The 26,020-nt window shown below is 56.8% G+C and overlaps 3 protein-coding genes across 4 annotated transcripts; 2 read left to right on the forward strand and 1 right to left on the reverse strand.

Moving 5' to 3' along the window:
- Positions 1-158: 158 nt before the first annotated feature.
- GANAB (glucosidase II alpha subunit) lies at positions 159-14,060 on the forward strand. Of its 2 annotated transcripts, XM_008160742.3 has the most exons (25): positions 159-209; positions 3,671-3,775; positions 3,923-4,031; positions 4,262-4,389; positions 5,854-6,033; positions 6,462-6,527; positions 7,254-7,323; positions 7,498-7,585; positions 7,670-7,766; positions 8,004-8,184; positions 8,712-8,865; positions 9,051-9,286; positions 9,363-9,489; positions 9,596-9,675; positions 9,895-10,038; positions 10,137-10,233; positions 10,528-10,629; positions 10,792-11,035; positions 11,831-11,895; positions 12,047-12,123; positions 12,233-12,307; positions 12,470-12,583; positions 12,670-12,782; positions 12,937-13,037; positions 13,145-14,060. In XM_008160742.3, the coding sequence occupies exons 1-25, from the start codon at positions 172-174 to the stop codon at positions 13,252-13,254; spliced, it is 2,901 nt and encodes a 966-aa protein (XP_008158964.2). In that variant the 5' UTR covers positions 159-171; the 3' UTR covers positions 13,255-14,060. The 2 variants fall into 2 exon arrangements, with proteins under 2 accessions (XP_008158964.2, XP_008158965.2); XM_008160743.3 differs by lacking the exon at positions 6,462-6,527.
- Positions 14,061-18,616: 4,556 nt separating this feature from the next.
- B3GAT3 (beta-1,3-glucuronyltransferase 3) lies at positions 18,617-23,518 on the forward strand. Its single transcript, XM_008160747.3, has 5 exons — positions 18,617-18,926; positions 19,902-20,076; positions 21,829-22,189; positions 22,398-22,688; positions 23,032-23,518. Exons 1-5 carry the CDS (start codon positions 18,845-18,847, stop codon positions 23,128-23,130), a joined length of 1,008 nt encoding a protein of 335 aa, XP_008158969.1. The 5' UTR covers positions 18,617-18,844; the 3' UTR covers positions 23,131-23,518.
- Positions 23,519-23,631: 113 nt separating this feature from the next.
- Positions 23,632-25,985, reverse strand: ROM1 (retinal outer segment membrane protein 1). Its single transcript, XM_008160748.3, has 3 exons — positions 24,902-25,985; positions 24,287-24,533; positions 23,632-24,173 (listed from the first exon to the last, which is right to left on the reverse strand). The coding sequence occupies exons 1-3, from the start codon at positions 25,489-25,491 to the stop codon at positions 23,955-23,957; spliced, it is 1,056 nt and encodes a 351-aa protein (XP_008158970.2). The 5' UTR covers positions 25,492-25,985; the 3' UTR covers positions 23,632-23,954.
- Positions 25,986-26,020: the final 35 nt, after the last annotated feature.

The raw sequence follows: 26,020 nt of genomic DNA on the forward strand, positions 1-26,020 counted from the left end.
TCCGGCCTGGAGCCCCGCCCACCCCCGTGAGCCTTGAGAGCGAGCCCGCCAATGGCGCGGCCGCCCGCAGCCCGGCCAATCCTGAAGCCGGAAGGGGCGGCGCTAAGAAACGTGGCTCAGCGCGCGCAGGGGGAGGGGAGGCTCGGGGTCAAGGAGCAAACCCGGCACAAGATGGCGGCGGTAGCGGCAGTGGCTACGCGTAGGAGGCGGTGAGGAGTCCGGAACCCGGGGCGCGCCCGGGACGCCCCCAGACCCCCCAAGCCCCATATCTCTTCTTCTTGAAAGTCTTCCCGAGACTCTGCCACCCCCGGCGTCGCGAGGACTCTCTGTCTCTCTGGAGGCTGCTTCAGGCGCCCCCCGCTTCCTCGCGGCGGACCCGCGCGGCGTCGGGGGCCCGTCCTTTGGGTCCTCGCTCCGGCGGCTCAGAAAGGCCGCAGCCGTGCGCCCTTGTTGGCTTTGGCCGTTCGCCGCCGCCTCCCTTCCCTGGCGGCTCGCTGCGATGAACGCTGCCGCCTCCGGGCAGTGCTCGGGCCATCAGGGCGGGGACGAGACGTGGCCGGGCCTCCGGGAACTCAGCGTGCAGCCGGCAGTCCGGCCTGCGCTGCCCTTCGTGCCCTCCCCGCCATCAGAGCCCCAGCCCCTGCCCTGCCCTGGTCTTCTCCACGTGGGCACCAGCCTGGCTGGCTCGGTGTTCACGCTCACTGGGCACAGCTGGGGCAGGATCCCGTGAGTTCACAGTCTGCCTGGATGATGTTGCTCAAACACAACATGTAATCGAAGGGTTTGGTCTGCGCTCTCGAGTTTATATTCCCAGAAAAAAGAAAGAAAGAAAGAAAGAAAAAAAAACCCGGTTCGAAAGAATCACCGGCTCCACAAAGCCTTGGCCAGGACCTAACGGATGTGCGGGGTGGGAGAGGCGTGCACTGTGCAGCATGAGAAAAGCGTGGGTCATCAACACAACTCTCTGCAAGTCTGATCTGAAACAGTCCCCGGGTGCAACTTGCCCCGCTGCTCAGGCCTCATTTCGGCTTTTGGGCCACGTCTGGCTCTGGGGCATTGAGGGCACCCCAACACGTCACATCGGACCGATCTTTTAGAAGCCTATCCCCATTGGCGCCTAGCCAAGCCCATTTCACAGGCTGTGCGAACTGGACGCCACGGGGTCTTGGACTCACTGTCCTGGCGGTTACTGCTGCTCCAGGCAGGTGGACACGGGTGCCGTGGGCCAGGGTGCCTGGTGCCGTCACTCGGGACCTGGGCCACGCGCCTTGCTGTTGAGTGGTCTGGTAGCATTTCTGCGTGGTTGCTATTGCTTATTCCTCTTGGCATATTCAACCACAACGCCTGGTGTTTGCCTCCGCTTCCTGTCTGGCCTGGCTGGCTTTGTACATCCTTCTGGCACTGGAGGGCCTACTGTGTTCTGTGACCTCCTTCCTGCTGGTTTTCGTTCCCTTCAGCTTTCAGGGCAGATCCTGAGGCTAGTGCTGGATACATGTGTAGAGCAGGCCCTGCTCTGTGGTTTCGCCATGAGCAGGTTGCAGAGTTGGAATGCTTAGAAGAAGCCTGTGTTTTTGGGTTTCTCCCCGATTTGGACTTCCCCATCAGTCCCTGGGGGAGAGCATGTTTAAGCCGCAGACTTCCGGGCCCTGAGAATCTTCCTTCCATAAGCACGGCAGGTGATTCTTCACAGACACTAAAGTTCGAGAGCCCCTGTTTAGGATATACCCAGAATGGGTGACTATATCCTTCAAAGGAACTCGTTTAAATAAGCTTGTTGAATCCCTCGTCTGTCCTTTTGGTATTATAGTGGGAAAGGGGTAGTTTGTGGTAACCTTGGGGTGATGGGCCTCACGGGGCGGGCCCTGCTGGTGGTTAGTGTGCTGTATTGTGCGTCATGGAGTACGTTGGCCTAGAGTCAGGCAGAGATGCGTGCAATCCCGTTTTCACCCCTTACTCGCTGTTCAGTGTTGGATGGATGCTTGAACCTTTTCTGCCTCAGTTTTCCCATCTGGGAAAAGTCTCAGTCCTGCAGCCCCCAAGAAGACAACGGAAGGGAAGGAGGTAGTGTAGATAAGTGATTCTGAGCCCTGACCCCATTGGAGTTGTTTAGGGAGCTTTTAAAGAATTCTGATGCGCCGAAACCGGTTTGGCTCAGTGGATAGAGCATCGGCCTGCGGACTGAAAGGTCCCAGGTTCGATTCCGGTCAAGGGCATGTACATTGGTTGCAGGCACATCCCCAGTTGGGGGTGTGCAGGAGGCAGCTGGTCGATGTTTCTCTCTCATCAATGTTTCTAGCTCTCTATCCCTCTCCCTTCCTCTCTGTAAAAAATCAATAAAATATATTTAAAAAAAAAAAAAAAAGAATTCTGATGCCCAGCCCCTCTTCAAACCAGTTAGTTCAGAATCACTGTGGGTCAGACCCAGACTTCATTTATTTATTTATTTACAATTGATTTGGGGGGGGGGGGAGGTTTCTTGGTCCACTTATTCATGCATTCATTTGGTTGATTATTATTATTTTTTTTGCTTAAAGTAGTACATATTTCTCCTTTTTTCCCAATTGACCCCCCCCCCCACTCTCACCCTGAGGGCAAGCCCCCACCACCCCAGTGTCTGTGTCCATTGGTTATGCTAATACATTTGGTTGGTACTTGTGTGTGCCCTGATGGGGGTGTTAAACCCGAAACCTTGGCTTATCGGGACGCTCTAATCTACTGTGCTCCCCGCCAGGGAAGAAATACTTGACATTTTTAAAAACTGCAGGCAGAGTTGCAAACCAGGGAGGGAAAGCTGTTGGCCAGGTTGCTGGGTTCAGTAAGATTCAATACAGGTTAGCTATTATTATTCTTTTCTGACTTGGGTGGTGGTAGTGGTGACTTGGAAGATAAAGGAGTGGAGATTGGAGGAGCTGGGTGCCTGGGTTGCTGGGGACGTTAGGACCCCAGAGCTGAGGAGCAGGCTAGCTGAGCTACATCTGTAACGTTTTCACTGTTGCCCCACCCAGTGCCTTCCCCTGGAAAGGCAGGACTTGCTTTGTTTCCCTCTTCCACACGAGGTACCACCACTTCCCCTGGGGCCAGCTGCTCCTCTCCTCTGCTCTGAGGCTGATGTAACCAGAGTCAGTACCAAGGCCTCTGAAGGCCAAAGATCCTTGGTCCACTTCTTTGCCTTTTGTTTGTTTGTTACTAAAAACCATTGAATTGTACACTTTCTGCATTTAAAATTTTTTTATTGATTTCAGAGAGGAAGGGGGGGAGGAGAGAGAAAGAGAGAGAGAAACATCAATTAGGGAATCATTGATTGGCTGCCTCTTGCATGATCGGGGATTGAGCCTGCAACCTGGACATATGCCCTGACCGGTAATCGAACTGTGACCTCCTGGTTCATAGGTCGATGCTCAGCCACTGAGCCACCACGGCCAGGCTCTCTGCCTTTTTGTTTTTATTTAATTTATTTATTTAGCTCTTAGCGTTTTTAAAGGAAGGTGGGAATGAGCTAACTCCTCAGCCTGACAACCTCATGCCCGCCTGCCTTCTTTCTCTTTAATGGGAATCCATCTTTTTTCCTCTTTTCTGAGCTGTCTTCTAGGACTGTGGCTTTTACCTCTGCAAGTGGGGCCCTTTCTGAGCCCAGACTGATTGTTCCCTCTTTTGTCCCTTTTCTCCTTAGGTCTGGGACCGGTTTGGTCCTGGCTTGTCTAGGGCTCTGCCTGGGACTCACCGTTGCCGTGGATAGAAGCAACTTCAAGACCTGTGAAGAAAGCTCCTTCTGCAAGTATGACATTTCTAGGGGAGTGGATGGGATGTGGGGTAATACAGGTGGTGTCTGTGGCAGATGGGGTACCCTGGGGACACTGCAGGTGATGGGGAGCTTATAGACATTGGGGTACCCTCCCACCTTCTTAACCATTTCACTTGACAGGCGGCAGCGAAACATACGGCCAGGCCACTCTCCATACCGAGCCTTGTTGGATTCTCTGCAGCTTGGTCCTGATGGCCTCACAGTCCATCTGATCAACGAGGTCACCAAGGTCAGGGGAGAAAAGGAACTCTGGTGGGGGTGGGGAAAGGGCTAAGGGGGGATTCGGGAAGGGGGGACCTACAGCCAACATCCTGTCCTAGCCATCTTGGACTTTCACTTCGTGAGGAATTCAGACCTCAGGTCCCTTAGGAAGCGGGAGACCCCTCAGGAGGGAGTGGGTTCAGAGGTCATTCTCTGGTGTATCCTCTACTTTATCCAGAACCAAACCTCTGCCCCCAGGTGTTGCTGGTGCTGGAGCTCCAGGGACTTCAAAAGAACATGACTCGGATCAGGATCGATGAACTGGAGCCCCGGCGGCCTCGATACCGGGTGCCAGATGTGTTGGTGGCTGATCCCCCCACAGCGCGGTAAACTTTTTCAGAAAACCTGTCCATCTTCATGGCCCTTTCTCCTTCCTGATACATTTTTACTTGGCGTTTGACCTTTCTTACATTGGGATAATAGCTGCCAAGCACCTTGCCACACTCCTCAACCTTCCCTATCTCTTTTTGTTTCACTTATTTTCTCTTTCACTTAAAGAAAAAAAAAATACACACACACATTCGCACTCCCTTCCATTCTCTCTAAAAATCAGTAAAAACATGTTTAAAAAAAATCCTCACTCAAGGACATGCTGAGAGAGAGGAAGGGAGAGGAAAGAGAGAGAGAAACATCAGTGTGACAGAGAAACATGGGCTGGTTGCCTTCTATACGTGCCCTGACCAGGAATCGAATTGGCAGTCTTTCAGTGCATGGGACCACGCTCCAACCAAGCACACCACTCTGGCTGGGCTCAGATGTATCAGTCTTTTACAACTTCTGGTGTTAGTGTTTTCTAAGTTGTGTTTAAATACTTTCCTACCTCAAGGGAAAAAATTCTTCTTATTCTAAAGATTTTACTTTTAAATTTTAAGTCATAATTTGTCTGGAGTTGATATTTGTATTTGGCATGAGGTAGGACTTTCTTTCCTATCCAGAAGTTTGTTTTTATCTCCATTATTAAATAACTAGAGGTCCGATGCATGAAATTCGTGCAAGAGTAGGCCTTCCTTCCCTTGGCTGCTGGCACCGGCTTCCCTTGCAGCCCCGGCTTTGTGACTTCCGGTCTAATTAGCGTATTACGCTTTTATTATTATAGATTCTCCTGCCCTAGCTGGTTTGGCTCAGTGGGTAGAGCGTTGGCCTGTGGACTGAAGGGTCCTGGGTTTGATTCCGGTCAAGGGTACATGTCTGGGTTGCGGGCTCGATCCTCAGTAGGGGGCGTGCAGGAGGCAGCCAATCAATGATTTTCTCTCATCATTGATGTTTCTATCCCTCCCCTCTCCCTTTCTCTCTGAAATCAATAAAAATATATTTAAAAAAGTAAGTAAGTCCCTGACTGGTTTGGCTCAGTGGATAGAGCATCGGCCTGGGGACTGAAGGGTCCCAGGTTCGATTCCAGTCAAGGGCATGTACCTTGGTTGTGGGCACATCCCCAGTAGGAGGTGTGCAAGAGGTAGCTGATTGATGTTTCTAACTCTCTATTCCTCTCCCTTCCTCTGTAAAAAAATCAATAAAATATATTTAAAAAAAAAAAAGTAAGTAAGTAAGTAAACAAACAAATAAATAGTCCTCCTTAGTCCTCTTGATCTCACTGGGCTGCCTGCACCTCTGCTACATGTAAAAGTTGAGTGTTCTTGGCTCTCTATTGGTTCCTTTGGTCAGTGTGTCGGTCCCTGTGCCGTTATCACACTGCCTATAGCTCTTGGCAGCCCCCCCGCTTCTTCTGAAGTGTCGCAGCTCCAGTCTTGGTCCTTTGTCCTTGTTTATGTCCCTTTTGATCTTCTTTCCAGGCTTTCTGTCTCTGGCCGTGACGACAACAGTGTGGAGCTAACCGTGGCCGAGGGGCCCTATAAGATCATCCTGACCGCACGGCCCTTCCGCCTGGACCTGCTGGAGGACCGCGGCCTTCTGCTCAGCGTCAATGCCCGAGGACTCCTGGGCTTTGAGCACCAGAGGGCCCCCAGGGTCTCGTGAGTACCGGGGCGGGACTGCAGGCCACCTAGCTGAAAGAGCCTAAGGGTGTTATGGGGTCTGGCACGGGGTCCTGGGGGAAGACAGGGTGGCAGGACAGTCAGGTAGGGGCTGAGGGCTGGGAGAAGTGTCTGTCAGAGAGGGTAGGAAGCAGGCCAGGTCACAGTCTTCTTCACTTCCTCTAAAGACCAGAGGCAGTCACTTTTGTCCCTGAGCTGTACCTCGGGCACCTCCTCCGAGAGGCCCGCCCGGGTCTGCCTTTCCCTTTCCCCTCTCATGCCATCACATTTCCCAGATTTATTTTCTTCCTCTCCCCCCTCCCCCCATGTCTGGAAGTTTGTCGACTGAAACTCACTTTTATGTTTCTGTTTTTGTGTTGGTTTTGTGCCTCCTTTTTCCCTTCCCTACCCATCTCCTCCTGCCCTAGTTTCTCGGATAAAGTTAGTCTCACGCTCGGTAGCATTTGGGATAAGATCAAGAACATTTTCTCTAGGTAAATCCATGGCCATTGGTACTGTATGTGTTCCTCTGCCTTCACCCACCCTTCACTCTGACCCCCAGGGAAGGTGCCCCAGACCCTTCCGTGCCCTGCCCTTCACTCACCTCTTTTTCTCCAGCTATGTGGTCCCTGGTCCCAGTTCTCCTGATTGGGAGAAGGAAGATGAAATATTGGAAGTCCCTAAGGAATGCAGGGAGCTTCTTGCTTTGCCAAGGGCTGGAGAGATGCTGCCTGTTGCTGGGGTTCCTGGCTCTCAGTGGGGGCTCACTGGGCTCTGAGCAGAGCTGCTTGCCAGCTGCCCTTGAAAGCAGCCTTTGGCGCACTTCTGTGTGAGACCCTGCATTTATCCGAGAGGCTTGATCATGGTATGGCCCACTGGCCCTTGCAAAGCCCTGTGCCAGGCCAGCAGGCTGAGGCCCAGCAAGGGCATTTGGGGCCAGAGTTTCCCAGGAGGCAGCAGAGCCAGGAGTGGCATTCTGAACCCAGGCCATGGGGCCTCTCTGTGGAAACACCTCTGGTGGCATTGACCCCTCATTTCTCTCCATGTCCTGTGGACACTTACGTATTCATTGGGTCCCTCTCCGAGCCTACCCATTCAGTCCCCCCTCCAATGCCTTCGTTCCTTTGGACCCTTGGCTCTCTGCTCCCTCACCCCTCCTTCCACTAGCCCCTCGTCCCTGCCCCCTCTGGATTGGAGCAGACAGCTCTCCTACCTTCCAGGCCAGAATCGAAAGACCCAGCTGAGGGCGATGGCGCCCAGCCCGAAGGAGCACCTGGGGATGGTGACAAGGCAAGTGTGGGGGTGAGTGGTTGGAGCACAGGGCTGGCTGGGAGGTTGGAGGGGAAAGGCCCACAAGAAACTTGAGCTCCGTCTCGTCTTGCTGTCAGGGACGGGCCTGAGAAAATGGGCGGGGAAGGAGGGAACTGCTGTGTGATTGGCAGTGGTCTGCTTTCCTCCTCACAGCCAGAGGAGACCCAGGGGAACACAGAGAAAGATGAGCCAGGAGCCTGGGAGGAGACGTTCAAAACTCACTCTGACAGCAAGCCGTACGGTGAGGGTCGGAGCGCCCTGGGCAGGGGCGCAGGGAGGCCTCGCTAGGCAGCAGCCCTGAGCGCATCCTTTGCTTTTCTTCCAGGCCCCACGTCTGTGGGCTTGGACTTCTCTCTGCCGGGCATGGAGCATGTGTATGGGATCCCTGAGCATGCAGACAGCCTGAGGCTGAAGGTCACCGAGTGAGTCCCATGCTGACCTCAGGATATGGGGGACAGAGGAGTCGGGAAGGTGGAAGATGTGCATGCGGATTGGTTACGCCCATCAGGCATGGATCACTTCCTGGGCCCAGATCACCTTTATCACTGGAAGATTCTCCTTTGATAAAGGGCAGGGCCGTTTCTTACCCTCACCGTGTCTGTGGGAGGGGTGGCGGCTGTGTGCCCGGGCCTGGGGCCAGTCTGTCTGTCTGCCCGCAGGGGTGGGGAGCCCTATCGCCTCTACAACTTGGATGTGTTCCAGTACGAGCTGTACAACCCCATGGCCCTGTACGGGTCTGTGCCTGTGCTCCTGGCGCACAGTCCTCATCGGGACCTGGGCATCTTCTGGCTCAACGCTGCAGAGACGTGGGTGGACATATCCTCCAACACTGCCGGGAAGGTGAGCGCACAGACGGGAGCAGGAAGGAGGGCGCCGTCAGGCCTGAGACAGATGTGTGCTGGCATGAGCGTGGAAGAGGCTGGTGGGGTAGCCTATTTGGGGTTGGGTGAGAGGGGGCCCTGGGCCTTGGGAGCAGCCGGGAGTTCCCTGCCACTTGCAGAAGACGCACACTCGTGCATTTCTTGTCAGTGCGTTATGGGCGGGTACTCTTCTAGGTGCTGGGACGGCACTCTCATTGAGGTAGGAAAGGGCCTCCCGCTCGGGCGTGAGCGCTGTTAGACAGACAGCAAAGACAGCAGGCGGTTCAGTGGTGAGTGCTGAGGAAGACGGGCAGCGGTCACGAGGTGGGCGGGGCAGCAGCGCCCAGATGGTGGCACCAGGAAAGCCTCGCTGGGAGGTGACATTTAGTCTCAGCTCAGGTTGACTCCGTAGGAGCCGGTGTTAGGGTTTTGAGGACAACATTGCTGCTTTGTCTTTGGTTGGGGAACGAGAGTGGGTGTTGGACTTCTCTCTGGTCCCCTCTCCAGACCCTGTTTGGGAAGATGCTAGACTACCTGCAGGGCTCTGGGGAAACCCCGCAGACAGATGTCCGCTGGATGTCAGAGAGCGGCATCATCGATGTGTTCCTGCTGCTTGGGCCCTCCGTCTCCGATGTCTTCCGGCAGTACGCCAGTCTCACAGGTACGGCACCCCACGCTGCACAGAGGAAGCTGCGGCCTTGGTCTTCTTGAGAGGAGTGACGCTTCGAAGTCCTGTGCCCTTTAGTCTCCCTTTGGTTTACAAGCCTCCCTCAATTTCTGGGTGTCCCCAGAAGCCCCAGGTTGGCCTGATTCCATTGTGACCCCCGTCCCTCGCTGAACCTGCAGGGACCCAGGCATTGCCCCCGCTCTTCTCCCTCGGCTACCACCAGAGCCGCTGGAACTACCGGGACGAGGCCGATGTGCTGGCAGTCAACCAGGGCTTCGATGACCACAACCTGCCCTGCGATGTCATCTGGCTGGACATCGAGCACGCGGACGGCAAGCGGTACTTCACCTGGGACCCCAGCCGCTTCCCCCAGCCCCTCACCATGCTGGAGAAGTTGGCGTCCAAGAAGCGGAAGGTAAGAGGACCACAGCCACGGCCGGGCGTCTGACATAGCCCTGGAGAGCGCTGACCACCGTGTTCCTTGCTCCCAGCTGGTCGCCATTGTGGATCCCCACATCAAGGTGGACTCTGGTTACCGCGTGCATGAAGAGCTGCAGAACCAGGGTCTCTATGTGAAAACCCGGGATGGCTCTGACTATGAGGGCTGGTGCTGGCCAGGTAGGTGATGCAGCTCCAGAATTGAGCGAGAGGCTGTCAGAAGACCAAGGAGGTAGAATGGTGACCGTTATGGCCCTTGGGGTTAACAGCCACCCTTAACTCCTAGGCGCCGCTGGTTACCCCGACTTCACCAATCCCAGGATGAGGGCCTGGTGGGCTGACATGTTCAACTTCGACGATTATAAGGTATGGCAGGCCTCTTTCTCGACCTGCATCTGTCTCTCTCTCCCCCCCTCCCCCCGCCCTCCTCCCCCACCTCCCTGAGTTGGTCGTTCTCTGCTTGTTAACCTGCTGTGGTGGGGTGCCGATAGTATCAGGGGCCGTGGTGGCCTGAGAAATGCATCTTTCTGGATTCCAAGGAGCTCTTTGCTCTGACACTGTCTTCTTTCTTCCTTGTGCTCTTAGGGCTCAGCTCCCAACCTCTATGTCTGGAACGACATGAATGAACCGTCTGTGTTCAATGGCCCTGAGGTCACCATGCTCAAGGATGCCCAGCATTACGGCGGCTGGGAGCACCGAGACGTGCACAACATCTATGGCTTCTACGTGGTAAGAGGCTGGAGAGGCGGGACTGCGGGCTGGGGAACTTGCAACAGGTGACAGCTGGCTTCTGCTCCTCACTGCCCCCCCCTCCTGTCTTCACTCAGCACATGGCGACTGCTGATGGTCTGGTGCAGCGCTCGGGGGGTGTGGAACGCCCCTTTGTCCTGAGCAGGGCGTTCTTCGCTGGCTCCCAGCGCTATGGTAAGAGGTGGAAGGTAGAGCTGAGGGAGAGGGTGGGAGGCCAGATGGGAGAAGCCGTGGACCTGGGCCTGGTTCTCAGAGAAAGCCGTCCATGCAGCCATCCTCTGAGAGCTCCCTCTGCACCCTTCCGGCTCTGCACTTCAGGGAGCCAGGGAGGAGTGTCCATTCACGTGCTCTTGTGACTTCTGTCCTCTCAGGACCCTGGGCCCAGAGCTGCCGTGGCCGGTCAGGGAGGCCAGCTGGAAAGGCTGAGCCCTTCCTGTTTGCAAGCTGCCTCCCTCTTGTCTTCCTCAGGAGCCGTGTGGACAGGCGACAACACTGCTGACTGGGACCACTTGAAGATCTCTGTCCCTATGTGTCTCAGCTTGGGGCTGGTGGGACTTTCCTTCTGTGGGGGTGAGAGGGGATTTGAGGTCCTCGGTTCGGTGGGAGGGGGACAGGTAGCGGGCACAGGACCTGGGCATGAATAGGAGCTGAGAGTCCAGCGTGGGGCCTTGGGGCGCGCCTAGGCAGCTGCCCTCTTCACCCTCTTTTCCAACCTCTTCCTCCCTCCGCCAGCTGACGTGGGCGGCTTTTTCAAGAATCCGGAGCCAGAGCTGCTTGTGCGCTGGTACCAGATGGGGGCCTACCAGCCGTTCTTCCGGGCACATGCCCACTTGGACACTGTGCGGCGAGAGCCGTGGCTGCTACCGTCTCAGTACCACGACGCAGTCCGAGATGCCTTGGGCCAGCGATACTCCCTGCTGCCTTTCTGGTACACCCTCTTCTACCAGGCCCATCGCGAAGGGTTTCCCGTCATGAGGTGAGGCCTTCTTCGGTCTGTACGTCGCTGAGGGGCTGTGGGGCTGCGCTCCATCTCTGCACCTTTCTTCACTCACCAGGCTTTGTAAAGGGGGGTCAAGCATAAGCGGAGGCCAATAGGAATGGCTAGAAGTGGACATGATTGAGTACTTAGGACAGGCTAGGCGTTATTCATCTCTACCCCCAGCGCCGGAATCCAGGCAGACGAGTGTCCCACGCTGTGGAACGTGGATTCTTGGGAGGAAACAAACACACAAATGAGGACGTTGCCGGTAGTGTAGTGACAGCTCTTTGAGGAGAAGAGCAGAGTGGGCCTAGGTCCACTCACGGCCCTTAGAGAAGAAGGCCGTGTGAGGGGCCTGAGGGAGGACGGAGGTGGGTTTCGGTGATCTGGAGGAAGACGCTTCCAAACAGATGAGACTCCAAGTGCAGAATTCGAACGTGGCAGTGAGTGCGTTGTGTTCCAGGAGTAGGAGAAAGCAGTGTGTCGGGTGAGGAACCAGAGGAGAGGTAGGGGGTGAGATGGAAGAGAAAAGAGGACCTGGTCCTGGAGGGCCTTGCCGGCCAGGATCACCGAGCGGCCACTGGAGGGCTGCGTGCAGAACAGTTGGAGGGGCGGCAGGAGGCGGCAGGGAGCTGGGCGAGGGGGTGACATGCCCGGGCAGAGCCGCGGCCCTCCCCCCCACACTGGCTGCAAGCTCCTGCTCCCCCTGTCCTGTTCTTACCAGCTCCCGGGGTAACGTGGACATCTGCCCAAACAGCAGGTGTGTTCCTTTCCTGTCTCCCTTCCTCCCAGGCCCCTGTGGGTGCATTATCCGCAGGATGTGAGCACCTTCAGTATGGATGACCAGTTCCTGCTTGGTGAGCAGTGGGCGGACAGCTGGTGGTGGGAGGGCTGAGGAGGAAGCACTTGCGGGAGATGGTCTGTGAACACGGGGAGGGAGGAGGGGAGGCTGGGGTGCTCCCTGTCTGGGAACTGGTCTCTAGTCCTGAGTTGATTCTGGTGTTTTAGGGGATGCGTTGCTGGTTCACCCTGTGTCAGACCCGGGGGCTCATGGTGTTCAGGTCTATCTGCCTGGCCAAGGGGAGGTGAGTTAAGGAAGGGTGTGGTGGGAAATGATGGATGGGAGGCCAGATGGGGTACGTGAGATGGAGGCCCTGTGTGGTGAGTGACCAGATCTTCTCTGGTCGCCCACAGGTGTGGTATGACGTTCAGAGCTACCAGAAACATCATGGTCCGCAGACCCTGTACCTGCCTGTGACTCTCAGCAGTGTGAGTGTGCCTGACCCCTCCCTCCCAGCTCCGGCTGCCTGGAGGTTTCCTGAAGGGGAGACAGCATGTGCTTTGGGGCCCAGTACCTGCGTGTGAACAAAAGATGCTGCAAGGCCAAGTTGGACAACAGGCGGCTTCATCCCAGCTCTGCCCTTGCCCTAGATCCCTGTGTTCCAGCGTGGAGGGACCATTGTGCCGCGGTGGATGCGGGTGCGGCGCGCTTCAGACTGTATGAAGGATGACCCCATCACGCTTTTTGTCGCACTCAGCCCGCAGGTGAGCACATAGGCAGTCCCCTGGGGGTGGATGGGCCCTCCCTCCCTCCTGGGCTCAGGCTCTCACCTGTCCCACTTCCTCCTCAGGGTACAGCCCAAGGAGAGCTCTTTCTGGATGATGGGCACACGTTCAACTACCAGACTCGGCATGAGTTCCTGCTGCGTCGATTCTCATTCTCTGGCAACGCCCTTGTCTCCAGGTAATGAGGTGCCCTCTGCCTTGGCAGCTTCTGGGGCGGCTGGGCCTCAGGGGTGCTCACAGCTCACTGGGCCCTTTTCTTGCTCTGGTCCACATCCTTCCTTCTACTCGGACGTCTTTCTCCCTGACGTGTACTCCCATCTCGCTCCCTCCAGCTCAGCAGACCCCAAAGGCCACTTTGAGACACCGATCTGGATCGAGCGGGTGGTGATCATGGGGGCTGGAAAGCCAGCAGCCGTGGTGCTCCAGACAAAAGGTGAGGAGAGGGGAGGCCAGGGCAGGCTGGGGACACCCCGCCTGTAGCAAAGTAGTTGGTGTGTGTGAGTTTATTGCTATGACTATGGCGCCTTCTTCCGCCACCAGGATCTCCCGAAAGCCGCCTGTCCTTCCAGCACGACCCAGAGACCTCTGTGTTGATCCTGCGCAAGCCTGGCGTCAACGTGGCATCCGACTGGAGTATTCACCTGCGATAACCCAAGGGATGTTGGGGGGGGAGGGTGCTGTTGTGATGTGAGTTACTGTTCCTTCTGCCTCAGAGTTTGACCTTCCGCAGACGTCACTGTTCTTATCCCAAGACCCAGGTTCTGCCAGCACCTGGCAGGAGGCGAGGGCTGTCTGGGTTGTGAGTTCCTCTTGTGATCTCCTGCCGCCGCCCCCCCCCCACCCCCCCGCCCCCGCCCCCGAGCCTCCCTTCACCCCCAGCACTCTGTTGCTCTGCTCTGTCTGGAGCACATTCACCTGTGAAGACCTGGGGACCACAGGACCCTTGCTTCCCCTTCTCTCCTTCCTTCTGGGTGTCCTGAGCCCTCCAGACCCTCTCCGCTCCTGCCTCGGGGTGTCAATGCCATTCCTTGGAGGACGTTGAGGGCAGTGAGCTTTAGGGCTCCTTTTCTCCGACCCCTTCCCTCCTACCAGGCTGTGTCCCTCTATTTCTTCCTCCTGCCTCTTCTGTCAGCCCTCCCCTTCCTGTGTCCCCCTGGGACCACCCCTTACCTGGTAGGGGCTGAATGGATCAAAGGAGTGAGGCTGCTGAACTTCCTCTTCCCTCTCCCCTCTGCTTCCAGCCTTGCCTCTGTCCCTTCCTTCTGGAGCTGCTGCAGCTCTGACGGGGGGGTGCCCCCTGTCCTTAGGGGAAAGAAGTTTCCACTTCTTAAGTGGGGGTGGGCATTACACTTATTTTGTCCCCTTTTTGTCCCCTTGAGGGGCATTCAAGATGGAGAAATCAGTTGTGGTTTCATTGAATCACAGTCACCTGTATTTATTGCTGGGAGAAGGCTGAGGGGGGTGGGGTGGGGTGGGGAGATGATCATGTGTGCCCAAAGCCCTGGATGGGGGGTGGGGGGTGAGGGAGGACTAACTGGGGATGAGGGGACATATTTGTGACAATTTTTTTTACTTCCTCTTGGCCCCCAGCTGTGACAGGTTTTGATAAAAGGAGAAACAATAAAGAGATAAACGATAAATAGCGGTTGGTGTCTGGATTCTAGTTCTGGCCTGAACTATAGACCCTGAGAAGCCTGCAGGCCTGACATTGTATGTAGCCTCAGCACAAGCCTTGTCCATTGAGAAAAATGGAAAGTGCAAGACTGTCTCCGTTCGCTAGGTGCCAATGTTTTCATCGAGGAACCCCATGAGGTCATCAGACTGTGAATGAAAAAGTGGAGATGCAATAAACCTGCGCTCCGGAAGGCACCTGGCAGGCCTGACAAGCTCTGTGGCCAAAAGTTACCACAGGCCCAGCCGGCGGGGCTCGGCAGTTGAGCATAGACTATGAACCAGGAGGTCAGGGTTCGATTCCCAGTCAGGCAGGGCACATGCCCGGGTTGCAGGCTCGATCCCCAGTGGGGGTTGTGCAGGAGGCAGCTGATCAATGATTCTCTCTCATTGATGTTCTATTCCTCTCCCTCTCTCTGAAATCAATAAAAAATATGTGTGTGTGTGTGTGTGTGTATAAAGTTACCACACAGGATGGTCTGATCACAAATTCCGAACTGGGAAGGTCAGAGCTGGTAGTCACATCTTAGGCCTATATCTTCCTTAGCAAAGGTCAATCTATATGTGAGCTTTGTCTTTTTAATTTTTTAAATCTTTACCAGGGGACATGTTTCCATCAACTTCTAGAGAAAAGAAGGGAGAGACAAATATTGATTGCACACACGCACACACACACACACGTGCATCCCGATTGGGGACTGAACCCCCAGCCTAGGTCTGTGTCCTGACTGGGAATTGAACCTGCAGCATTTGGTGGATGGGATGATGCTCCAACCAACTGACCCACCAGCCAGGGCTCTCAAGATAACATACCTTTTTTTTTTTTTTTAATTTAATTGATTTTTACATACAGGAGGAGAGAGGGAGAAAGAGAAACATCCCATCGATCGGTGCCTCCCGCACACCCCTTACCAGGAATTGAGTCAGCAACCAGGGCATGTGCCCTGACCGGGAATCGAACCGGCAGCCTTTTGGTGCATGGGAGGTTGCCCAGCTAACTGAGGGACGCCGGCCAGGGCGGATAAAGAGATGAACAATGAATAGCGGTTGGTGTCTGGATTCTAGTTCTGGCCTGAACTAGAGGAATTCCTACCCCTGGACGGCGCAGTCACAGGCCCACCAGAGCGGGGAGCCCCTCGTGAGCGTGTTCCTTGCGCACTGTAGGTGCATAAATCTTAGTTACTCACTGGCCTGTGCCCACCAGTGTAAACAAGGCGTGTGTCTGCATTTCGCCCTTACCATGCTAGGTATTTCCCTGCTGTGCTTTCTCCTTAACTTACCACCAGTGGATTTCCTGCACCTTCTTTACGTCTTTGATTTTAATGTTAAAACAGGCTGCCAACTGCCGTTCTCCAGAGCATTTGAAGACTTGCTTCCTGGTATTTGTCCTCAGTTTGGCTCAAATAAACTAAACAAGTTCTCTGCAGGTTTGGATGTTTTTTGTGGACAAGATTTTGGTAGGCCTGTTTAATAGCAGTGGCCAGAGCTGCTGGGGTCCCTCTTGAAGAGAAATAGCTATATGACCAGATGTTCTCACACTAAAGGCTGCTTCTCTTGAGCTAGCAGCATTTTAAAATTTTCCCACTGTTTTAGTGACAGGAAGTAGTTTTCCATTTTGTAGACTGACCACAAGTCTTAGAGATGATTTTATAAGAAAACTAGTTTGGCCCTGACCGGTTTGGCTCGGTGGGTAGAGCGTCGGCCTGCGGACTGAAGAGTCCCAGGTTCTATTCCGGTCAAGGGCATGTACCTTGGTTGCAGGCACATCCCCCGTAGGGGGTGTGCAAGAGACAGCTGATCGATGTTTCTCTCTCATCGATGTTTCTAACTCTCTATCCCTCTCCCTTCCTCTCTGTAAAAAATCAATAAAATATATTTTAAAAAAGAAAACTAGTTTGTTTTTTAAGGGAAAATGACTGCTTAGGATGATTTGTACCTGATGAGTGTGGGGAGGGAAATAACTCTTTTACACTTCTAATTTCTGACTTGTTAAATAAATTGAACGAGATTATTAGGAGGAAATAATCTTCAGGTCTGTGAGAATATAGGACCTGAGGACAAATCGGCAGTTAACCTTTTGCACTCGGATGTCATGGGAGCAGGAATCGAGAAAAAAGCAAGCGAGTGCAAAGGGTTAAGGTTCACATGCCCCGACCACAGGCCACCAGAGGAGAGGGAGGCAGGAGTCTGGGACTTCAAAGGGAACGTAGGCAATTCACAGGTGGATGGGGAGGAGTGAACATTTGATAAGCAAATTCTTGCCCGGCCACCCGGAAACAATGGGAGGCAGAGGGAGTCTAACAGACTTGCCATTCTTAGTTCTTATGACCCTAAGGTGACAGTTCCCTTTCTTTAAGCAGCTTTTTCTGTCTCTGAATTCCTTTAGGTAAGTCAGAGGGAGGTAAAAGGCTCTTCTGGAGTCATTTAAAAAATATATACATTTATTGATTTCAGAGAGGAAGGGAGAGGAATAGAGAGAAACATCAATGATGAGAGAGAATCATTGATCGGCTGCCTCCTGCACGCCCCCCACTGGGGATCAAGCCCACAACCCGGGCATGTGCCCTTGGCCGGATTGAACCCGGGACCCTTCAGTCCACAGGCTGACGCTCTATCCACTGAGCTAAACCGGCTAGGGCTGGAGTCATTTTAAAAAAATATTTTTCTATTGATTTCAGAGAGGAAGGGAGAGGCGGGAGAGAGAAACATCAATGATGAGAGAGAATGAATCACTGATCAGCTGCCTTCTGCACCATGCCCCACACTAGGGATCGAGCCTGCAACCCAGGCATGTGCCCTGACCCGGAATCATATCCTGATCTCCTGGTTCACAGGTTGATGCTCAACCACTGAGCCATGCCGCCTGGGCTTGAGTCATTTCTTAAAAATAATCAGCTTAAAATAATATCCCAAAAAGACATATTTTGGGTGGCAAAACTCTGCTTCATTTCAGGAGTTAGAGGATGTGTTTAATGAAATTCCTCAACTCAGGAAATATTTCAGTCAATTACCTGGGAGATAGCCCACGGCCTTGCCCACGCACTGCCCCCCCCCCATTAATCCCCCATCATCACCCGAGAAATGTGCGTCAGAGGATACCTGGAATCATGTATCTAGAAAGGATGTAGCAAATGGCACAATGGCGATTACATATATGGACGGAAAGAGGCCACATGTTAAACCCGGCTGGCTCAGGGAAGGCCTGTGTGGTGCCTTACAAACTCAGAGGCCTGACGTAATCACAAAGGATGGTCTGAAATGAAAACTTCTTAACTAAAAGCAGCTTATTATGGTGGGAGGCCATGCCCCTGACCAAGTTCCATTTTCACCTTAATTAAGCCTTGTCTGTTGTCTTTGGCATCTAGTAACATACCTTTGGAATGTCAAAGTCATTTTCTTTCCCCCCCAACCCTCAAAGCACAGGCACTGAACCAGAGTGGAAACCACAAATCCCCTCATTGTTATCGAGTTAATTGTTGACTATTAACTATCCCGTACCCACCTATGTAAAAGAAGCATGTGTCTATCATTTTACTTTTTATTCAATCCCAAAGGTGTCCTCATTTCGCTTTCTCCTGCCCCCCTGATCTATCACCAGGAGGTTTCAGGTAACCCACCGATGTCTTCTCTTCTGCCTGTAATGTATAAAAGAAGATGCAAGAGTGCCATTCTCTGGAGTATTTTCTCAATTCATGGAAATTTTACTTCCCAGCAATTGTGGACAGTTTGGCTCAAATCAACTCACAAAACTTCTCTGCAGGCCGGAATGTTTCTTTTTAAAAAATATATATTTTATTCATTTTTTACAGAGGGGAAGGGAGAGGGAGAGAGAGAGACATGGATGAGACAGAAACATCAATCGGCTGCCTCCTGCACACCCCCCACTGGGATGTGCCCGCAACCAAGGCACATGCCCTTGACCGGAATCGAACCTGGGACTTGAGTCCGCAGGCCGACGCTCTATCCACTGAGCCACACCGGCTCCGGCCAGGCCTGAATGTTTCCTACGTTGACACACAACTTGTCAATCCTCGTTGCGTATCTATGAATTGGGACAAGACCATCCGTCTCCTAGGATCCTAGCGGGGGTCACATGAGCGGACCTAGAACACATGCCGGCCCTGGATGTCCATCACGCCCGGGGCAGGCGTTCACTGACGGGTGGGTGACGGGGGAGGAGAAAATCCGGGCGCACGGGCGGCGGTTCCAGGGGAAGGCCTCGAAGTCCCGCCCACGTGCTCCCACCGGCTTCTGACAGCCGCCCAGGGCGCTCGGCACGCCGGATGTGACGTCACCAACGCCCGCGGTTCCCAGAACTAGGCGGCGGGACCGGAAGTGAACCCGGGAGAGGGGGGTTGTTCCAGACTGACCGGATGTGGGCGCGGGCCGGCTCCCCAGCCCCAGTTCCCGGGAGCTGGTCGAGGGGAGCGCGGGGAAGGCGGGCCGCGGGGCGGAGCCGCTGCAGGGGCGGGGCCTGCAGGCTGTCCGGCGGGGGCGGGACCCCTGTCCCTGCGGGACCCCCCGTCCCGGCGGGACCCCGCCTGCCCGGTCGCCGGCGGCGGCTCGGCCATGAAGCTGAAGCTGAAGAACGTGTTTCTCGTCTACTTCCTGGTGTCGATCGCCGGCCTCCTCTACGCGCTGGTGCAGCTCGGTGAGCGGGGCGGGGCGGGGTGCCCCCCGCCCTGGGGAGGAGCCGGTGCGGACCCCATTCGCCCGGCGCGGCCCTGCGACACCCCCTCCTCGGCCGCCGCGCGCAGGCCCCGCGCTAGGACGCACCCCGGCTCCCGCCGCCCCTCGGAGGGAATCCAGGCTCCGTCCTGGCGTGCAGGGCCCCGCAGGGTCCCGCCGCCGTCACCCCGCGTCCTCACCCTCCCGCTCGCTCTGCCCCGGCCACACTGGCTGGGTGACGGGTGACGGAGCCCGCACGCTCATGGCTCTGCCAGCTCTTAGCCCGTCCCTCCGCCTGCGGTGCCTCCCGCCTTCGCAGCCTGCAGTCCCCGCTCAGGGGTCACCGCTCAGAGGCCTTCCCTGGCCGCCTCGCTGCTTTTTTCTGGGTTCTCTCTCATGCTCTAACCTGCCTGCGTCCTTCACGGCCCTGTCACAGTGTGCAGTGTTCTTTGCTTAGTGCCGCCTCCTCCAGGGAGCACGTCAGCCTTGTTCCCCGAGGCATCCCCAGCCCCTGAGGCAGCGCCTCCCGGGAGGAGCACTCAGTAAATCCTTAGCCAGTAATGGAACCGATCAGTGTAATGAGTCTGTGGTCACCCAGCGAAGGGATTTCCAGACAGGGCCACTCTGACCCTCAGGTATTTGGGACTGGCCTGGGTTAGGGAGATAGACTTCTTTATGACTCCAGAAGGCAGCATTGGAACCAGCCGGGAGAAGGGATGGAGGCAGATCATCAGCTCAGCATCCCACTGAAAACTGTGACAGATGGGACTCACTGCAGCTGGAGAGGGGATGCTGCCTGGGGCTGAGTTCCCCACCCCGAGGTGCAGAAGGCTGTCTGTCTGAGAAGTTGTGAGGCGATGCCTGCACTGGCCGGGGGGAATGGCATGAGGGGCCTTTGGGAGACTGAACGTGCTCTGCTTCCGTTCTCTGCCCCCCCCCCCCTGCTCCCCGGGACCAGGCCAGCCATGTGACTGCCTCCCCCCGTTGCGGGCAGCAGCAGAGCAGCTCCGGCAGAAGGATCTGAGGATTTCCCAGCTGCAAGCTGATCTCCATCGTCCGGCCCCTGCCCCTGCCCAGCCCCCTGAGCCTGAGGCCCTGCCTACTATCTATGTGGTCACCCCCACCTATGCCAGGTATGGGCTCTGGTGCACCCAAGAGGCTTGCATGGACCAAGAGGTTGGGGTTGATGGAGAGGATTTGGGGGAGGCATTGGGCCAGGGCATGTTCCTCAAACTAGGGCATACCAAATGACAGGAGAAATGAACCACATCTTGACTCAGAAACGTGTGGGAAAATGGCTCTTTTCTACTCGAAGAGATAGGGGTGTACGATGAAGTAGAATACAAAATCCCTGAGAAATGTTAAGATAGACCAATATAATCTCAAAGAAATTTGGAGCTTGCCACGGAGTGCACTCTGTCTCCTTAGGGATCCTTTGGTGAGAAAGTTTGAGAACCCCTATCTAGCTTGAAGTAGACAAGGGCTTGGTCCTTGCCCTGGCCGGTGTGGCTCCGCTGGTTGGAGTGTCGTCCGGTGCACCGGAGGGTCTCGGGTTCGATTCCCAGTGGCACATAGTCCCCGGTGGGGGCGATACTCTTTCTCACATCGACTAGTATGTCTCTCTCTTTCCCTCTCCCTCTCTCTATAAAATCAATAAAAATTTAACCTAGCCATAACCGGTTTGGCTCAGTGGATAGAGCGTCAGCCTGCGGACTGAAGGGTCCCAGGTTCAATTCCGGTCAAGGGCATGTACCTTGGTTGTGGGCACATCCCCAGTAAGGAGTTTGCAGGAGGCAGCTGATCGATGTTTCTCTCTCATCAATGTTTCTAACTCTCTATCCCTCTCCCTTCCTCTCTGTAAAAAATCAATAAAATATATATTTTTAAAAAATTTAACCTAGGAGAGGATTTAAAAAAATTTAAAACTATTTAAAAAAGGGGGAAGGACCTAGCCTGGCAGTTTTTACCAGGGTCTAGAAATAGTTACCTTAGGTATTTACAACGTGTTTACTCTTACCAGGCACTGTGCTAAGGGCTGCACTTTAAAAAACAACAACGATTTTTAATTGATTTTGAGAGAGAGAGAGAGAGAGGGAGAGAGAGGAGAAACATCGATGGGCTGCCTCCTGCATGCCCGCTGCTGGGGATCAAGCCTGCAGCCTGGACATGTGCCCTGACCAGGAATTGCATGGAACCCACAAGTTGCAGGGCTAAGTGCTGTGCTTTTTTTGTTTTTAATTAAAATGCAGCCTCTATTACTCATACAGATCAAGTGGGAAACTGTGGTTTTGGATCTGCCGCCAAAGGGCCTGCTGATTGCTCCCTGGAATCAGATGGTTGAGCCATCTAGGCACGGGCGGCTCTAGAACCTCTCCCCCTCCGCACACACACACCCCGACCTGAAGGAGAAAGAAGCCTAGAAGGGGCTGGGCCCCACTTCCCAGTTGTCTAAAGGCGGATAAACCATCCCCTGGCGAGGAGTGAGTCAAGGGACTCCTCGATCCCTCTCCCTGGAAACCCAAGCACAGAAGGACAAGAACCTGGTCCCACCAGTGTTTTAGGAAATCATTATCTTACTTAATCTTCAAAACAGCCTTGTTGTAGAGTCCTGTTATTCCCACGTGACAGCCAAGGAAACTGAGTCTGGGGAGAGTGAGCCGTTTTCCCGGATGTCGCACCTAATTACAAACCTGGCATTCCCACCCAGATGTGATTCCTTCCCTGAGGTCTCCCAGGGTGGAGGGGGTGGCAGACGTGAGGGGGAGGACAGGGCAGGTGAGTGTCCCTGTGAAGTTGAAGGAGTTGGGGAGAGGCCCTGGGATGCCAGAAGGGGGTCGGGAGAAGCTGGGCCTGCCCCTCTCCCTGCTGCTGCCTCTCCCCTCCAGGCTGGTGCAGAAGGCCGAGCTGGTGCGACTGTCCCAGACGCTGAGTCTGGTGCCCCGGCTGCACTGGCTGCTGGTGGAGGACGCGGAGGGCCCCACCCCGTTGGTCTCCAGGCTGCTGGCTGCCTCTGGCCTCCTCTTCACACACTTGGCGGTCCTCACCCCCAAGGCCCAGAGGCTCCGGGAGGGCGAGCCAGGCTGGGTTCGGCCCCGAGGTGTAGAGCAACGGAACCGGGCTCTGGACTGGCTGCGGAGTGGAGGGGGCGCTGTGGGGGGAGAGAAGGACCCTCCGCCCCCGGGGACCCGGGGGGTTGTGTACTTTGCCGATGATGACAACACCTACAGCCGGGAACTCTTTGAGGAGGTGAGCACCGGGGGGAGGGGCCGGGGAAGGGGCCCTGGGCCAGCTTCCTCTGTGGCCTTGGTCATCCCTGTTGCTGAGTCTAGGCTGTTGGGTGAGGAGGAGGGGGGGGGCCCGGGGGGGGGGGACATGGAGCAGAGGACCCAAGTGGTCCTTCCTGCTGCTGCCTGTCCCCTGGGCCACTCCCTGTTTCTTGTCTCCTGACTGTTAGATGCGCTGGACCCGCGGTGTCTCCGTGTGGCCCGTGGGGCTGGTGGGCGGCCTGCGATTCGAGGGCCCGCGGGTACAGGACGGCCGGGTAGTGGGCTTCCACACGGCGTGGGAGCCCAACCGGCCCTTCCCCGTGGATATGGCGGGATTTGCCGTGGCCCTGCCCTTGCTGTTGGCTAAGCCCAATGCCCAGTTTGACGCAACCGCTCCCCGGGGCCACCTGGAGAGCAGCCTCCTGAGCCACCTGGTGGACCCCAAGGACCTGGAGCCACGGGCTGCCAACTGCACCCAGGTGAGAGGATGGAGGTGGGCACGCAGCTCGGGGGTGGACGGGATGGGAGAAGTGGGGTGAGGCCCTGGGAGGAGGATCACAGGGGAGCAGGAGGGACCCTCCGGAACTCAGCTACAACCTTGCTTACTCTCCTGAAGGGCAGCGGGGAGCCAGAGAAGGAAAGGGGGGTCCTGCCACTCTGTCTCCCAGAGTCCTGGGCACCTGCATGGCCCACAGAGGCTAAGGGGTTAAGGCCCCATGTCAGAGGCCTGAGGCTCCCCCTGTGTGTGGAGGGGGTGGAGAATCCGGTCTGCACTGCGGGCCCCAGAGGCCGGCTCTAGCGGGAGTCCTCCCCTCCGGACAGGTTCTGGTGTGGCACACGCGCACGGAGAAGCCCAAGATGAAGCAGGAGGAGCAGCTGCAGCGGCAGGGCCGTGGCTCAGACCCAGCCGTGGAGGTGTGACGACGCCCCACCGGACGACCGCTTCCCAGGCACAGACCTGCGGGGCTGGGCCCCTGGCCCGCCAGGGTGCGGTCCTCCACGCCCCGACCCCTCAGAGCCAGGGGCGGCCCCGCTGCCATTTCAGCCCAGCTGCCTCCCCCTCCCCCAGCCTGCCCTGTGGCACTGCCCACAGCTGGGGACAAGCAGTCCTTGTATTGAGCCGGGCCAGCCTGTCTGGGGCGGAGCAGAAGGACAGACAGACTCAGGGGGGAGGGCAGCTGAGTAACTGGGTAACTTATTGGGGCTGGGCATGCACGGGGCGGGGGGCGCTGGAGGAGCTGGGCTGGACCCTCCCCACCTGAGCATGCTGACCCCTCCTACCTCCAGAATAAACAAATCTCAACCCGGAGGGGCCTCTCGTCTTTTCCGTTTTATTCGCCTGTTTCTCGCATTCTGATTCTTACCAGGGTCAAACCTGGCCTGGCTTCTCTCTCAGACAAACTATTCTCTCAGGAACCCCCCCACCCCCGGAGGAGGAGACCAGCGGCTTCAGTCCAGAAGCTTCCTTAGTCTGCAGGGGCAGCGTCTCCAGCCCTTCCCATGCCCTTTCCCCCCACGCTGGGATTTCTGTGTCCGGGTTGTTCTGGCCCCAGGGCTAGGCCCTCGGACCCCTCGTTTTTTGCACCTATCCCGTCCAGCTTGCTGATTATTCTTAACCACTCTAATCCCAGGGACACCCCTCCCCCAACTTCCCCACCAGGGGCCTTGGCAAAAGAGTTGTGAGGTTTCCTGTCTTCTCCGCCCCTGCTCCCCTCTGCCCGACCCCCAACCCCAGCTCCAGGCCACTAGGCCTCAGGTGGGTCCTCCCTAGGCGGTGCCTCTTCTGGGGGGGCCTCCCCGGGTGCTGGCCTGTGGGCAGCCCCTCCCTGCAGCCAGGCTGTTTTCAGCCTGTGTCTCAGCCCCCCGGGAAAGAGATAGCCCTGGGCCTCCCCTTCCCCATCGATGACTCCTCCAAGCCCCTCCAGTGCCGTCTGCAGGTACCGCAGGCCCAGGAGCACGGGAGTCTGGGGAAAGCAAGGGGAAGAGGTCGGTGAGGGTCAGCGGGTGCAGGGCCCCAGGGTTGGAGGCAGTGAGGAGGTCCAGGTGGAGGGAGGCCTCAGACACTTTGCGGACTCACCTGCAGCAGGAAGGTGACGGCCAGCACGCTGCCCAGCGTGCTCGCCAACCCCTGCAGGTGCCCCAGCAGCACCCCGTGGCATCCTTGAGCCCAGAGGTTTAGGTTGGGCTGACGGGGATCGAAGAGGGGGTGGGCGTGGGGGTCTGAGAGCCGGTCTTGCAGGCAAGGCCTGGGTGAGTGGGGGTTGCAGCAGGAAAAAGGGACTCCGTCAATCAGATACAGGCCTTCCACATTGCTCTGGATCCGGCTGCAAAAGGAGGCGCAGGGTGTTAGGGTGTCTGGAGGTAGAGGCCTGGGGGAGAAGCTGAAGCATAGAGTTGAGAAGGGAAAAATGAGAGGAACACATTTCTAACTGCTTTCCTACGTGCCAGGCATGCACAGTGCATTTGTCTTCACAGCAATTCTGTAAGGCAGATGCTAGTACCATCTCCGTCCTACAGACGAGGACACGGGCCCAGAGGAGTTCGCTAACGTGCCCTGGGCCACACAGCTAGTACATGGCCGAGCTGTCACCCACGCTCTCAGTCACTCAGCTCTGTTTGCTGCCGGTCTGGGTGAGGTGGGGTTTTAAAGGAGGGAGGAGGCGTGGGAGGAGGAGAGAAGCGAGTCACTCACTCAACCACATCCTGGTCATTGGGATCCAGGTACCGGCTGCTGACCCACTGGACCCCAAACCAGTCCTTGAACCCATGGCGCCCGCAGCAGTGGTGCCTCAGCTGCAGCTCATCCAGCAGCCGCTTGGCATGGCAGTGTCCGGGCACCTCTGTGTCCTTGTAGTGAGCCATGGCGGCGCCCAGGCCCTCCTCCAGCCCCGAGTCCAGGCTTCCAGGTAGAGCTAAGGCTAGCCCCAGAGAGAGGACCAGCAGCCCGCCACCCCCCGCGGTGCCAGCCACCAGCAGGGGGCCCAGGACCCTTCGCCAGGGCGGGTATCGCGCTGCGTCCAAACTGGCCCTGCTGGCTCCTGCGCCCGCCAGTCCCGTGCACAGAGCCACGGCCCCCGCGGCCAGGGCAACCTGCGGCAGGGCAGCGAACGGGCAGGAGGGAGCCAGGAAGGTGCGAAGGTGCAACAGCTGGACCAGGAGGTGCCCGCTACACAGGAGCGTGAGGCCCCCGGCCAGCGCCAGCGCCCAGGAGAGGAGCCAGAGCCCCTGCGCCAGGCGGATGCGGGGCTGCGGCGGCAGCGCCAGGGGCAGCACGGGCGCCATCTCCCATCTCTGCCCCGGGAAGAGCAGGGTTGGCAGGGACGGGTTGTCCGGGCAAGACGCTGAGTCAGCCCAGCCCGGCTTGAGCTGGGCTAATGCCACCCTGACCCCAATACCCTGGGAACCCTCCCACCCAGCCTTAATCGCCCGGCGCCCCGTCCCCGGCCGCAGCCAATTCGGGATGCCTCGGCCTGGCCCCTGGGGGAAAGCCCCGCCCCGGCCCCTCCCGGAAGGGGGAGGGGCTGGACGGCTGGGCCCCGGGGGGCTGGGGGCTGAGGGCTGGGGGCGGAGACCTCGAGGTCCAAGCGCCCTCCGAGTCCCCAGGGAGTCCGGGGGCGGAATCCCGGAAGGGCCCCGAGAGCGGAGGCCAGGCGGGGGCCAGGGGGGTCAGCGGGTTGGCCCCGCCCCTTGCTGAGCCGCGGGGCCCGGACAGGGAGGGGTTACCGGGCGGCCCGGCCCCCCCCTGGGCCCGCCCCCCCTCCCGCGCTTCCTGGCGGCTCCGCGTCCGGCGCCTGTTTGTGCAGCGGCGCTG

Source organism: Eptesicus fuscus, chromosome 13, assembly GCF_027574615.1.
Source record: "Eptesicus fuscus isolate TK198812 chromosome 13, DD_ASM_mEF_20220401, whole genome shotgun sequence".
Taxonomy (NCBI): Eukaryota; Metazoa; Chordata; class Mammalia; order Chiroptera; family Vespertilionidae; genus Eptesicus; species Eptesicus fuscus.